Source organism: Chanos chanos, chromosome 15 (genome assembly GCF_902362185.1).
Source record: "Chanos chanos chromosome 15, fChaCha1.1, whole genome shotgun sequence".
NCBI classification, from domain to species: Eukaryota; Metazoa; Chordata; class Actinopteri; order Gonorynchiformes; family Chanidae; genus Chanos; species Chanos chanos.
Window position 1 is genome coordinate 7,738,465 of NC_044509.1, and position 12,482 is coordinate 7,750,946.

General features: G+C 46.5%; 1 protein-coding gene across 1 annotated transcript; it reads left to right on the forward strand.

The window, feature by feature from the left end:
* Positions 1 to 1,118: 1,118 nt before the first annotated feature.
* On the forward strand, positions 1,119 to 10,794 carry per1a (period circadian clock 1a). Its single transcript, XM_030792561.1, has 19 exons — positions 1,119 to 1,505; positions 1,783 to 2,036; positions 2,130 to 2,251; positions 2,352 to 2,553; positions 2,662 to 2,853; positions 3,065 to 3,143; positions 3,279 to 3,385; positions 3,548 to 3,701; positions 4,330 to 4,570; positions 4,755 to 4,863; positions 5,008 to 5,170; positions 5,375 to 5,493; positions 5,650 to 5,826; positions 5,955 to 6,263; positions 6,490 to 7,577; positions 7,800 to 7,983; positions 8,110 to 8,293; positions 8,565 to 8,715; positions 8,980 to 10,794. Exons 1-19 carry the CDS (start codon positions 1,183 to 1,185, stop codon positions 9,265 to 9,267), a joined length of 4,446 nt encoding a protein of 1,481 aa, XP_030648421.1. The 5' UTR covers positions 1,119 to 1,182; the 3' UTR covers positions 9,268 to 10,794.
* The last annotated feature ends 1,688 nt before the right edge of the window (positions 10,795 to 12,482 follow it).

Consider the following 12,482-nt stretch of genomic DNA (forward strand, 5'->3'; position numbering starts at 1 on the left):
AACATTTTTGTGCATTTGCAAAATAATGTGTAAAATCCATTGAGACGGTTCTGTTAGGCTGTAGTGTTTGTACAACCTTTATGCTTATGCTTATTACGTTCCTGTTTGGTTTAAGCCTCTTTGACAACGTAGTTGAATTTTCGCTGTTTGTTTTGTTTACAAAACAAATTTGATGTTCAGGCTATCCATTGTTACCATAACTGTCCGATAAGTCTAGAATAAATTTAAAGTTTGTTGTCCATTCAGTTTACACTATACACCGCTTGTGTACAGACAGTGTTCTCGCAGTATATTGTGAAAAACATGGAATGTCTCTCGTAAAGTGCTAATGCATATTTGCTGTTTGTTTGTAGCCATGTGGAACATTTGGCAAAGTAGATTCTAATGCATTGTAAGGATTCACATATAGATTTAAAGAACTCACATTGGTGGAAACATTTGGTCACAAACAGATTCTTGCAAGAGTGTAAACATTTCTCGTAAAAAACTAGTGTCAACAGTAAGTGTAAATACAAAGTTAACAGATTTTTGGTTGCTGCAGATTGAATTTATTGTAAAAAGGTTGTTTGACAATAAGATGCAATTTTATACCATTATTTATCCGAACATAGATCATAGATTTACTGTGATATGTTTCTTGCCTAGGAAACTGAAATATTACAAAGTTCAATTTTGTTTTTCTATTTTTATTTGGGGGTGGGGTGTGTGAAGAGATGGGACAGTTTACCCTTGCATCTTGAGGCAAATCCGTAGGAGAGCATATAGGATGTATATATATCCTATAAATACTAATTTTGTTTGGGATCTTGATTAATGTAAGATAAGCAAAAATATACATTACTGATCTCCAGAAATCACCTTGCCTCGTCTGCACTGACCTGCATTTGATTGTGTTGCTTTTTGAAAATGGTAGGTAAGACAACATTGCACCTGCATATATTTGTGGAGTAAAGACTGCTTTCTCTCTCCATTTTGCATTACCAGGCACTGTGCAATATCAAAGCGCAACTCCGTTGTGGATTTAAGATCGCCAAGATTGAGAGCTAAAGAAAAAAATTTCCTGTCTTTTCCAGCACTTTCCAGGAACTTTTTTTCCATCCATGTTTTACAACAAAAGCACTGCGATTGCCGCACACATGCAAGAGACACATCTTACGACATAGAACATTAATCAGCATTATTATGAGTGATGTCAATGTAGAGACCCCTGCGAGCAATGTTTCAGGTAGGGGAGCGCGTGCCGCAAAGGAGGACAGGGAGAGGGCACGAGCGAATCAGCCCACTGGACTCAACGCCAGCTCCATATCTGTGGGGAGTCAGAACGCTTCTGCTGCTGGAGGAGGCCCCAGGGCACCGCGAGGATCCAACTCGGACGACACAGATGCCCAGTCCAGCGGGAACGATTCGGGGGAGAGGGAATGCGAGGGACACATGGGACAAGAGACGTCCACTTGCAGCTTTCACAATGGAAAAGACTCTGCCATGGAGACTACGGAGAGCAAGAGGTGTCAAAATCCAACTAGTCCACTCATGATACAAATATGCAAGCAGGACATTTTTGAACCATGCATGCCTCAGATATAAAGATGGTTTCGTACTCAATCAAATAGTATAATAATGCTAAAATGTTGGCAGTAATTATTATACCGGCAAAGCCCATTATGACAATCCAGTTTAGAATGAATATAAATGATGAGATTGAGAAGGGACGAGTGAGTATGAAAGAGGACACATGCAGCAGACATGAGCCTGGGTCTAATCCCCTTTCCCGTATCCCTACAGCTCCAACTCACAGAGCCCGTCCCCGCCCGGCTGCTCCGTGGCCTATAGCCTGCTGAGCGGCAGCTCCGAGCAGGATCACCCGTCCACAAGCGGCTGCAGCAGCGACCAGCCGGCCCGGCTCCAGACCCAGAAAGAGCTGCTCAAGGCCCTGAGAGAGCTGAAGATCCGCGTCCCTGCGGACCATCGGGGGAAAGGCCGCTCCAGCACTCTGGCATCCCTGCAGTACGCCCTCAGCTGTGTCAAACAAGTCAGAGGTTGGTGTGTGCAGGCCAAGAAAACGTGAACATCTGAGTACCTCGAGAGATTTTTCTAAATGTGTCTAAGTCTGTTTGTGTACTTCTCCTTAGCAAACCAAGAGTACTACCACCAGTGGAGTGTGGAGGAGAGTCATGGCTGTTGTCTGGACCTCAGTACGTTCACCATTGAAGAACTGGACAATATTACTTCAGAATACACACTGCAGAACACGGTAAGAATCAGGCAGGAAATGATACAATGCGATTCAGATGCGGGACCTCAGTGTGGTGTTCTTATTTTGTCTCTCATTTTGTTCTGGCCTCTCTTTTCAGGACACATTCTCAGTGGCAGTGTCGTTCCTGACTGGGAAAGTGGTGTACATCTCTCCCCAGGCGTCTAGCCTCCTGCGATGTAAGCCGGAGCGCCTGCAGGGGGCGCTGTTCTCCGAGCTGCTGGCTCCACAGGATGTCAGCACCTTCTACAGCAGCACTGCCCCATGCCGCCTACCCCACTGGGGTTCCTGTACGAGCTCTGGTACGACAGATGATTAGACTGTTAATTGGCATAGGACATGGGCGAATTTGTTTGTCATGAGTTCTGATCATTAGAAGAACTAAAGTGAGATGTGTTTTGATTGGACAGCCTCTCCGGTGGACTGCGCTCAGGAGAAGTCCATGTTCTGCCGAATCAGCGGAGGGAAGGGGAACGAGGGGGAGGTAAAATACTACCCTTTCCGTCTGACCCCCTACCAGCTGACCATACGAGACTCAGACAGCTCCCAGCCTCAGCCTTGCTGTCTGCTCATCACTGAGCGAGTTCACTCTGGATATGAAGGTTAGACACCCTACACTCTTCGAAGTTTTGCCGCAAAATGTTCACGACTCAGCAAAATCTCATTTACGTGAATTGGAAATTGCGTCCACTTTTTGTCCGCCGACTACCGGCCTTTGTCCTGCTCCCTCGTCTCTGGTTATTTCTTTCACGTTCTCTTAACGGCTTCTCCTCTTATCGTCTTTTATTATGATTTAATATTTCCCTCGACCAGCTCCTCGTATACCAGCAGACAAGAGGATCTTCACCACTAGTCACACGCCAAGCTGCCTCTTCCAGGAAATAGATGAGAGGTTAGTGTGTGAATGCTGCGGAATGGTTTTGTGCAGTTAGGCCGTAGTAATTATATTTATGCATTATCGCTTATTATTGGTAAGTCAGTCTTTGTAACTGTGCACATTTTTGAGATAATTGTGTTGTGTCTTTAGGGCTGTACCGCTACTGGGATATCTGCCTCAGGATTTGGTCGGAACTCCGTTGTTGTTGTACCTTCATCCAGAGGACAGACCGCTCATGGTCGCGATTCATAAGAAAAGTGAGTTCCACTGTCGCCTGCTTGACCCACTAATGGACTCAGTGATACAAAGAGATTTAGAAGAAGTGTTTAATCATAGATGGTTAATGAAGTACTTGTAGTACTTGGTTTGGTTGAATGTATTGGCATTCAGGACAACTGTTTGTGTTCTCTTGTGTCCAGTCCTCCAGTTTGCAGGGCAGCCTTTCGACCACTCACCCTTGCGTATGTGTGCACGAAGCGGTGAATATCTCACCATCGACACCAGCTGGTCCTCCTTCATCAACCCCTGGAGCAGAAAGGTGGCCTTCATCGTGGGACGCCACAAAGTCCGAACGTAAGACACCCCTCAGCCCTCAACTCTTTCATTTCTAATTGTAGGTCTTGATCTCTTGATCAAATTTTCTGTGAACCAACCTCAGATTGTACATTCCCCACATTGTGGTATTCCTATATGCCTCAGTTATAGAACCATTGACAGATACACCCAGGTGAAACATGTCTGCTGGCCTTGTTTGGGCCCAAATTTCCATAGCTTCACATGGCTCACACGCGGTGCTGAATGGTGGTCAGTGGTTGGTCTGCTTTGGATTGTCAGAACGGAGGATGGACATGGGCCTTACCTTGGCCTACGTCAGATTTAATGCTTCAGGTCGGATTAGAGTTGGATTGAGACTGTCCTGCTTAGGCAGCACGTTTAGTGCAGGAACAAATCAGGCATGCCATCAAAAACACTCTGCTGAAACAGAGTCCTGGACAATACTGACCTAATAGATTGTTCAGTGTTTGCAGTTGAGGGTAAAATTTGACCAGTCACTAGAGTCCTCCCAGATCTGTATACTATCACTGTTTTACCTCGAAGGTGGCAGCTCGGTACAGCCCGAATTTATAGTTCCAGCACATTGACTGGAATCAGAATGTCACAGGGAGACCAACCCATTTCTTTCTGTCTGCGCCTCCCACAGGAGCCCCCTAAACGAGGATGTGTTCACCTTTCCCGCGGGAGGCGAGGCTCGAACCATGTCCCCCGACATCGTCCAGTTGAGCGAGCAGATTCATCGTCTGTTGGTGCAGCCAGTGCACAGCAGTGGTTCTCAGGGCTACTGCAGCCTGGAGAGCAGCGGCTCTTACGAGCTACAGCCCAGTACAGGTTCCTCCAGCGACAGCAACAGCCATGCGGTGGAGGAGATCGTCCAGCCTCGGATAGTAAGAGCACACGTGCGCGCAAACACGGACACGCAGTGGTCGGGTTTATATGTACAGAAACCCAACCACTGACACAAACTGATGCATCCACAAGCACCCAAACGACCTGCATTTGTCCTCACGTATTATAACACTGACGAATACTAACCTCTTACTTTCGAATCTGTCATGTTTCCTCTCCTAGATGACGTTCCAGCAGATCTGTAAAGATGTTCACATGGTGAAGACATGTGGCCAGCAGGTCTTTATGGAGTCCCGCAACCGAGCACCACCTGGCAAATGCGCCAGCTCAGGTAAGGGCCGCAAAATCTTAAAAACCTTAAATCAGAGTGTCGCTCCTGTTGACTGACAGAAACAGGCCAGGATCAGGTTTCTGTTAGCGCATCTCTCTGACCGACTGACCCTACGAGTACAGAGCTTTACTCTTTTTGCGGCAGGCTTGGCAATCATGAAACCGTCGGTGACGGAGCCAGTGGCCAGAGAAGGCCTCCAGGGGGAACCAGCGCCCCTCAAAACCCAGACCCGTACCCAGTCACCCAGGGAGGGCCCGCCGACCACCTACTCATATCAGCAGATCAACTGCCTGGATAGCATCATACGGTGTGTGTTTGCGTGTGTGTGTGTGTGTGTATGTGAGTTAGCATTTGTGTGGATATACACAAAAATAGTTTTTGATTTTCAGTGTTTTGACAGTGTCTGGACAACATCTGCAACAAACACAGCTTAGAAATGGCATAAGTAGATCTTTTTGTTTTGGCTGTCGTTTACTGATACCATTCCCCCAATTTATTTTTTTCCTCTCAGCTACTTGGAAAGTTGTAATATTCCCAACACGGTGAAGAGGAAGTGCGGCTCATCTTCCGGTACCACATCGTCCACCTCTGACGATGACAAGCAGAGAGAGGCAATGGGAACAACCAAAGGTGAGCCTGACCATAGAGCTCCAGGAAACAAGGCTAACACAGAAAGAATAGGAATTATGATTTAATCACTCAGATAGACTCCAGCATTACAGCTAAGTTCACGCAGGAAACTGAATCACTGGTTAGAGTGTGTTCATGTTGTGATCTGCTCGACAGACATGAGAGAGACCCTAGGGGTGAACGATGGGGCAAAGGTCGGCTCTCAGGACCCCACCCACCCTCTGACGCCTCTGGCTTTGCACTACAAGGCTGAAAGTGTAGTGTCTGTCACCTCCCAATGCAGTTTCAGCAGCACCATTGTTCACGTGGGCGACAAAAAGCCCCCAGAGTCAGGTCAGAACAACTGCCTGCGAACCCAAGCACGCCCGATCCAGCTCTCATCATAGCTCTGCTTCTGTTCTTTTAGTCTCTTTTTTTCAAACTCTTATATTCAGTTGAGCTTCCTCCCTTCTGTTTTCCAGACATTGTGATGATGGAAGAACCACCCACCACGCCCACTCCTGCTCCATCAACGCCGGCTCCCCCGACCTCCACGACTACGTCGCCGCCCCAACCCGTCACCTCAGCTACCCCAGAGAAGGAGGACCGCAGAGAGGACGTGGAGGTAACTCCTGTGGGCCTCACTAAGGAGGTGCTGTCAGCCCACACTCAGCAGGAGGAGCAAGCTTTCCTCACACGCTTCAGAGATCTCAGTCACCTCCGTGTGCTCCAGCCCAGCTCCGCTCCTCAGCGGGGGCACACAGTCCTACCCACAGTCAAAAGCAGCAGAGGTAAAGAAACTGTCTCCCTTTATTAGCAAAATTGCATTTCACTGTCCAGGCTAAAGCGATATTGGTGGAGACCCTTGTTTCATTTGGCTGTAAAACCAAGTCACATCAGCAGTTTTTTTTTTTCATACAAGTGGGTTTTGCGCCAGTCAGAAAGTTTTCCTTCCTCCCCCCCCCCTCCATATCTCTCCCTTTGTAATCACCGTCTCTGTTTTTGTTTTTGCTGTAGGAGTCCACAGCTCCCAAGACTATCCTGCAAGAGGTGGCGGCGGGCGTAAAAGAGGCAGAGGAGGGAAAAGAATAAAATACCAACAGGAGGGGTCCCAGCAGGGCAGCTATCCCCTCGCTCAGTCCTTCTCTGGCTCCGTGCCCAACATGTCGCCCAACGCGGCGGCAGAAAGGCCCAGCGCGTCCGCCTTTCCCTCCGCCCAGCACGTGGCGCTGGGGATGCAGACCTCCTCAGTGTCCTGGCCCCCATCGGTGGGCTCGCAGGCTAGCGTGCCCCCCGCCATGCCTTCCTATCCCCTGGGGTGTCTCCCCTTCTACTCGCCCTACGCCCCTTTCTCTCAGCAGCTCCCGCCGCCGCAGCTACCCGCCGACCCCGCCCTGCAGATGGGACTGGGCGGCCCACAGGCGGGGCCCCGTTTCCCCATGCAGGGGTCTCAGATCATGCCTCCCATGGCACCCCCTGTGATGGCCTTTATAATGCCCAACTACATGTTCCCTCAGCTAGGCGCTCCAGTGCCCCAGCTCAACCCCACTAACATCCAGCTTAACGCGCCAGTGCCCCAGCTCAACCAGACAGGAGTGCAGTTTAACCCAGCAGACGTAGGACAGGCGAATCCCGGGCTTACGTCGTTCAACCCTGCTTTGGGTCGTTTGCACCCGTCAACCACCCATCTCAACCCTTCCCCTGTGCCTTTGATGAGTCAGCAGTTTTGCGCTCCAAACCCCATGTTCCCCTTCCCGAATCCTGCCGTCATGTCCGCCGGTCCGATCTTGCCCCCCGGCGTTGTCCAGTCAGCACCGCGTGGCCCATCCCGCTCCAGCACGCCCCAGTCCTCTGGACAGCCTCCGGGGGAACGGGAGGGAGTTGAGTCACCCCTCTTTCAGTCTCGCTGTTCGTCACCCCTCAACCTGCTGCAGCTCGAGGAGTTGCCTAGCAACCGTCCAGAAGGTACTTGCGGCGGAGCACAGCAAACTCCGCCCCCGGTTGGAGGAACTGCTCAGGAGAGGGTAGGAAAACAAGGAGGTGGGATTGCAGGACAGACATCAGTCAAACACAGCAACTCAAAGGATGCCAAAGTAAATGACAATGTAAGTGAAAAGCAGTGATTGAATGTGAAAGAAAAATGATCAGAAGAAATGTTGTGATAGTTAAATAGAGGCTAAATATAAGCAAGTCCATTCATTTCCTGTGGTAAGTTTTGATACTTTGCTTTAACAGTGTAAAGTAAATTAAAATGTGTTCACTTTGACCAGGGCAGTGACCTTTGCTAACCTGTCTCTGTTTTCTCTCTCTTCAATATCAACTCCCAGACCGAGGCTAATGAGTCCAATCAGGATGCGATGTCGACCTCCAGTGATCTGCTGGATCTGCTCCTGCAGGAGGACTCCCGCTCTGGTACGGGCTCGGCTGCCTCGGGTTCGGGCTCCTCTGGGTCTGGGTCAGGTTCTTCTGGCTCTGGGTCCAATGGCTGCAGCACATCAGGAAGCGAAACAAGTGAGTCCCTGCCACCCACAGTGGATGATTAAAGCACTAACCAGAACTCTCGGTGTCTCTGTGATGTGGTGCTTTTGCGAACCTTCCATGGTTAACTTGAACTCATTTGCTCTCATTAAATCCCAGGGAGCAGTAACACCAGCAAATACTTTGGCAGCGTGGACTCCTCGGAGAACGATCATTCCCATAAGCAAGCACAAGGGGATTCTGGAGAGGAGCAGTTCATTAAATACGTCCTGCAGGACCCCATCTGGCTCCTTATGGCTAATACAGACGATAAGGTCATGATGACCTACCAACTGCCCAGCAGGTGAGTGGTAACCGTTAGCAACCGTGCTCGATATGAGTCATCACCACTGATGGAACAGAATACAGGCACAGCCTCCAGCACTTCACTCTGATATCTTTTTATGGGTAGAATATTCTAGACATTGGAGGCAAACGTGCAGGCACCATGCATATGAATGTGGTTTTACATATCAATGCAGATATACTATGCATACACGGGTTAGAGTTAGGCTTGCTTCCCTCTGACACGTGTGAATGATGGCGTGCGTGTGTTTTATCTGTTATTTGTGCAGAGATAGAGAGACGGTCCTGAGGGAGGACAGAGCTGTTCTGAAGGCCATGCAGAAGCAGCAGCCGCGGTTCAGTGAGGAGCAGAAAAAAGAGCTGAGTCAGGTCCACCCGTGGATACAGACAGGCCGTCTACCCAAAGCCATCAACATTCAGGTACACGGCTTTAAAAAACAAACTCAGCTTGAATATTTCTGAAAACATAAACAAACAAACAACAAAAAAAAGACTTGATGATTAGATATGGCATTACTAAGAACCACAAGAGTGCTCTTAATTTCATAGAAAAAATAACTCAAAAAAACCAAGACTGCCTGCTGTAGTTCAGTACCTTCTACGCGTGAATGTTTCCTGATTGTCTTGTTTACCGAGGCTTTCGGTGATGAGACGGATGTATAACTCGTCTTCTCCCTCCTGCAGTCGTGCACAGGGTGTGAGGCGTCTGAAGCTGCCCCCTTGGCCGTACCTCTTGATTTGGAGCCCCACGACATGGATCTTTCCAGTCTTCTGCCGCTGCAGGACGGAGCAGATTCGCAAGATCATCTGGTTAGCACGGGCACGGCGGACGGGCCCCTCCCATCCAGCCCTACGCCGTCCGAAACGGAGCGGGCGGCGGGCCGCGCCCAGCGCGGCGTGCCCGACACGAGCGCCCACGATACCGCAGAGGACCTGAAAGTGACGTCATCGCTGGAGGCGAAACCAGACTGAGGGTTGGTCCGCCGGTACAGCCGCATCACAGGCCGGCGCGCCGATCGGAGCAGTGCATTCCGCAGTTAAGACCACACCGGAGAGCTGATCAGTGTTTTCCGGAAACCCGCTGATGATGGTATCTGTTACTCAGAAAGTGTCGTGGGTCATTTTCAAAGTATTAAGATAGAATCATCTTTCCATATTGAAGATTCATTTCTTTGGGCTTTAGTTTTAACCACAACTTTTGCAGAGCTAAGAAAATATTCATCATCTACATCATTGTAACTCATTAGTGCCTAAGTGAATGGTTCCGCTGTTTAGTGTTACTCTCATCATTAGAACTTGCATAAACAACTCTCTTTCTGAAAGCCGAGAACTGGTTTAAAACAATTTTAAATTATTATCAAATAGAAAAGTAAACGAAACTCATGTGTCTCCGAACCTTTTAAGAGGGAAGTATGAGATTTTAACAGATCACAATTGAAATCTTGTTTGTGTTATTTGTACATATATTTTGAAATGTGACATGCACTAATATTCAGATTGGGATTTAGAGAGCCACCTGGCTCAAGGGATCTTCTGTTGAATGTCCACCCAGAGTGGTGCTTGATAAAAGGAAAAAAAAAAAAAAAGTGTTTGTACAGATACCAAAGGCTTTTTTTTTCTCTGGTATATGTATCTTTATGATTGAAAAGGAGACGTTGTAATATACACTTTATTGATATAGTTATTTTTTGATTGAGAATGTTAACCGTGTATATATTATATTTATATAATGCAAAACCGTGTCATTCAGAAGATATTGACGTTTGCTTTTCCTTTGAGCAAGTTTGATTAATATGTTAAAATTCATTGTAGGCAGTGTTTTACATTAAACTCAGTAAAGTGTCATTGGGCAAGGTTCAGTTCTGACCAAATCTCCTCTCCTTATATTTTGTTGTTTTGAAAACTCAAATTATATTTTTATATCTCTTTGTAAATAGAGATATTTACATGTGATGAATTTGTCTGATTGTTAGACAAAAAAAAAAAGAAGCATTTTCAGATAAGAACCTCCGATTTCAAAGGAGCTGACATAGATGTTCCCATGGAAACGCAATAATCTTGCTGAGTGGACAGCAACGGTAGAGAGAAAAAGAAACTGATTTGTTCAAGGACCTACAATGTGTGTTCTGGTTAAAGAAGCACTTAATATTCTTCTACATGAAGTGTAGAATCAATTCTGACTTGACTCTCTGGCTAAAACTTACAAAATGGTGTATGGACAGATTAGAACACTCCCCGTCACACTCTGGGCCTGGATCCCAGAGTTTTTTTAACAGTCTGTCTGTAAGTATAGACAGGCCCAATCAGTTTACATGCAGTGGATAATCTTCTTTGGGGAGGAGAAACTGTTGTGCCATGTGTCATGTCGTTTTTTTCGTTTGTTTGTTTGTTTATTTTTTTGTTTTGTTTTGGTGTTTTTGCTTATGACTTGGATGTGATGAAATCTTTTACTACAGCAGTGCTTCAGTTTTGCTCCCTCAGTACTTTCCATTTAATTTGTTTGTAAATAAAAACGTTTGGTTAAAAAAATAATATATGGTTTGAATTTTTTTTTTTTTTAATTTCAGTGTTAAACCTTTAAGTCCAGCAGAGGGCATTTTATGCATAGCATACTTCCATCTGGTTACAGTTTTATAGTTGGACATAAATCTTTCAGTAGGAAGGCATTTGTTGTGACCTGGATTTGTTTGGTTGCATTTAAAAAAAAAAAAGACGTTAAGATTCTAATCCTCGTTACAAAAAGAGAAGAAAGTTCCAGGCAACGTGAAAGAAAGAAAAGGGAAAATCAGGCCCTCTTATTCTGTTGTGATTACATTATCAGGCGAAAAGCAAATATTTTTCTTTTCCAGTTCCCTGGTTTCTGGACAGTGTTGCGTTTGTGGTGCGTGTGTGTGTGTGTGTGTGTGTGTGAAAGGGTGAAAGGGTGAAAGGTTTCCACAAGAAAAGCATGCAGTGCTTTTGGAAAAGCTCAGATGTCTGGTATTTCTGCTTTGCAGCGTCAACATATATCAAAGGACACAAATGTGCAAAATGAATTAAAACCAAATGTTCTTTCTTGATTTGAAAGCAATTTTCGTGTTTTATGATATCGTATAATTTTTTTACTGACTCTTTTTCACCCTGTAGCTCATCTTTCAAAAGGCCATCATTTCAACTTTCAGCTGACTCACACTCCAGGTGTCATGGTGAAAAAATTCTGATGCAGATTCCTAATTCAGACCAAAATGACACAGGAGGATTCTGTGGTCTCTTGCAAGATTAAAATGTGCGGTTTGTGACTGCTTTGCGCACAAACACATTTTTTATACGGAGACATCTATGAGGCATCGATTCAACTCTGGGAACTCCTCGTGATTTGAGATATCTCAAGTTTGAAAAGAGGTCTCAGCTCAAACAAATCTTAGGTTCATTCAATATCTTGCCAAGAAGATGTCGAACCGTCGTCATATCTGAATTGTAATTCACTGTGCTTATTTTTTTTTTTAAATGTGTTTTTCAAGTGTTTCACAACAGCTGTCCAACAACCCCCTATGACTATTGGAGTAAATTTCCAGTGACTCCCCCCCCCCCCATCACCACCCTTGGAATTTTCTAGAACTCCAGCTTCTTTTTACTCCTTCAGACTCTCTGTTGGCTGCAGCCCTCTCCAATGACGAAATGAACGTTCATTTTGATAAACATTTTTTTTGAAGCATTAGTCAAACTCATATCCTTGGACTTCAGCCAGGTGTTTGGGGGGGGGGGGGGGGGGGGGGGGGGGGTCATTGTCTTCTCCACCCTTCCCCAACCCCCACAGTCTTGCTACATGCTTCCAGCCTCTCAGTTAAACTACCCACGTCACCACATTCCTGTTGTCCTCCCGTCTCTTATCAGGTCTTAATCCAGACTCCAGCCACAGGGCGAAGTAAAGACCTAGTAAGTTACACGACCCCTTTTACTACTCTGTCTCATTGATCCTTCCTGCAGAATTCCCTTTCATGTCTCAGATCACAGTCAGACACAGCAAGTGAGAAACTGTGGTCGGTCCCCAAGTTCGTATGCCTTGCTAAAATTGTTGCCTTGAGAAACTCTGGCCCAAGTAAATCTCACATATTGTGGCAGGTTGTGGAAAGACTTACGACTGAAAATGGAAAAGAAAAGGGGGGGAAAAGCGCGAAAGCGGACTTCTCTCGTGTATAATTCGGGCC

Bases quoted from the DNA above. Each gene is read 5' to 3' on its own strand.
- per1a (XM_030792561.1), top strand. From the start codon at position 1,183: ATGAGTGATGTCAATGTAGAGACCCCTGCGAGCAATGTTTCAGGTAGG. The intron at 1,506-1,782 runs GTGTCAAAATCC...GTATCCCTACAG, and splicing joins GAGACTACGGAGAGCAAGAG to CTCCAACTCACAGAGCCCGT. The intron at 8,716-8,979 runs GTACACGGCTTT...TCCCTCCTGCAG, and splicing joins CCAAAGCCATCAACATTCAG to TCGTGCACAGGGTGTGAGGC.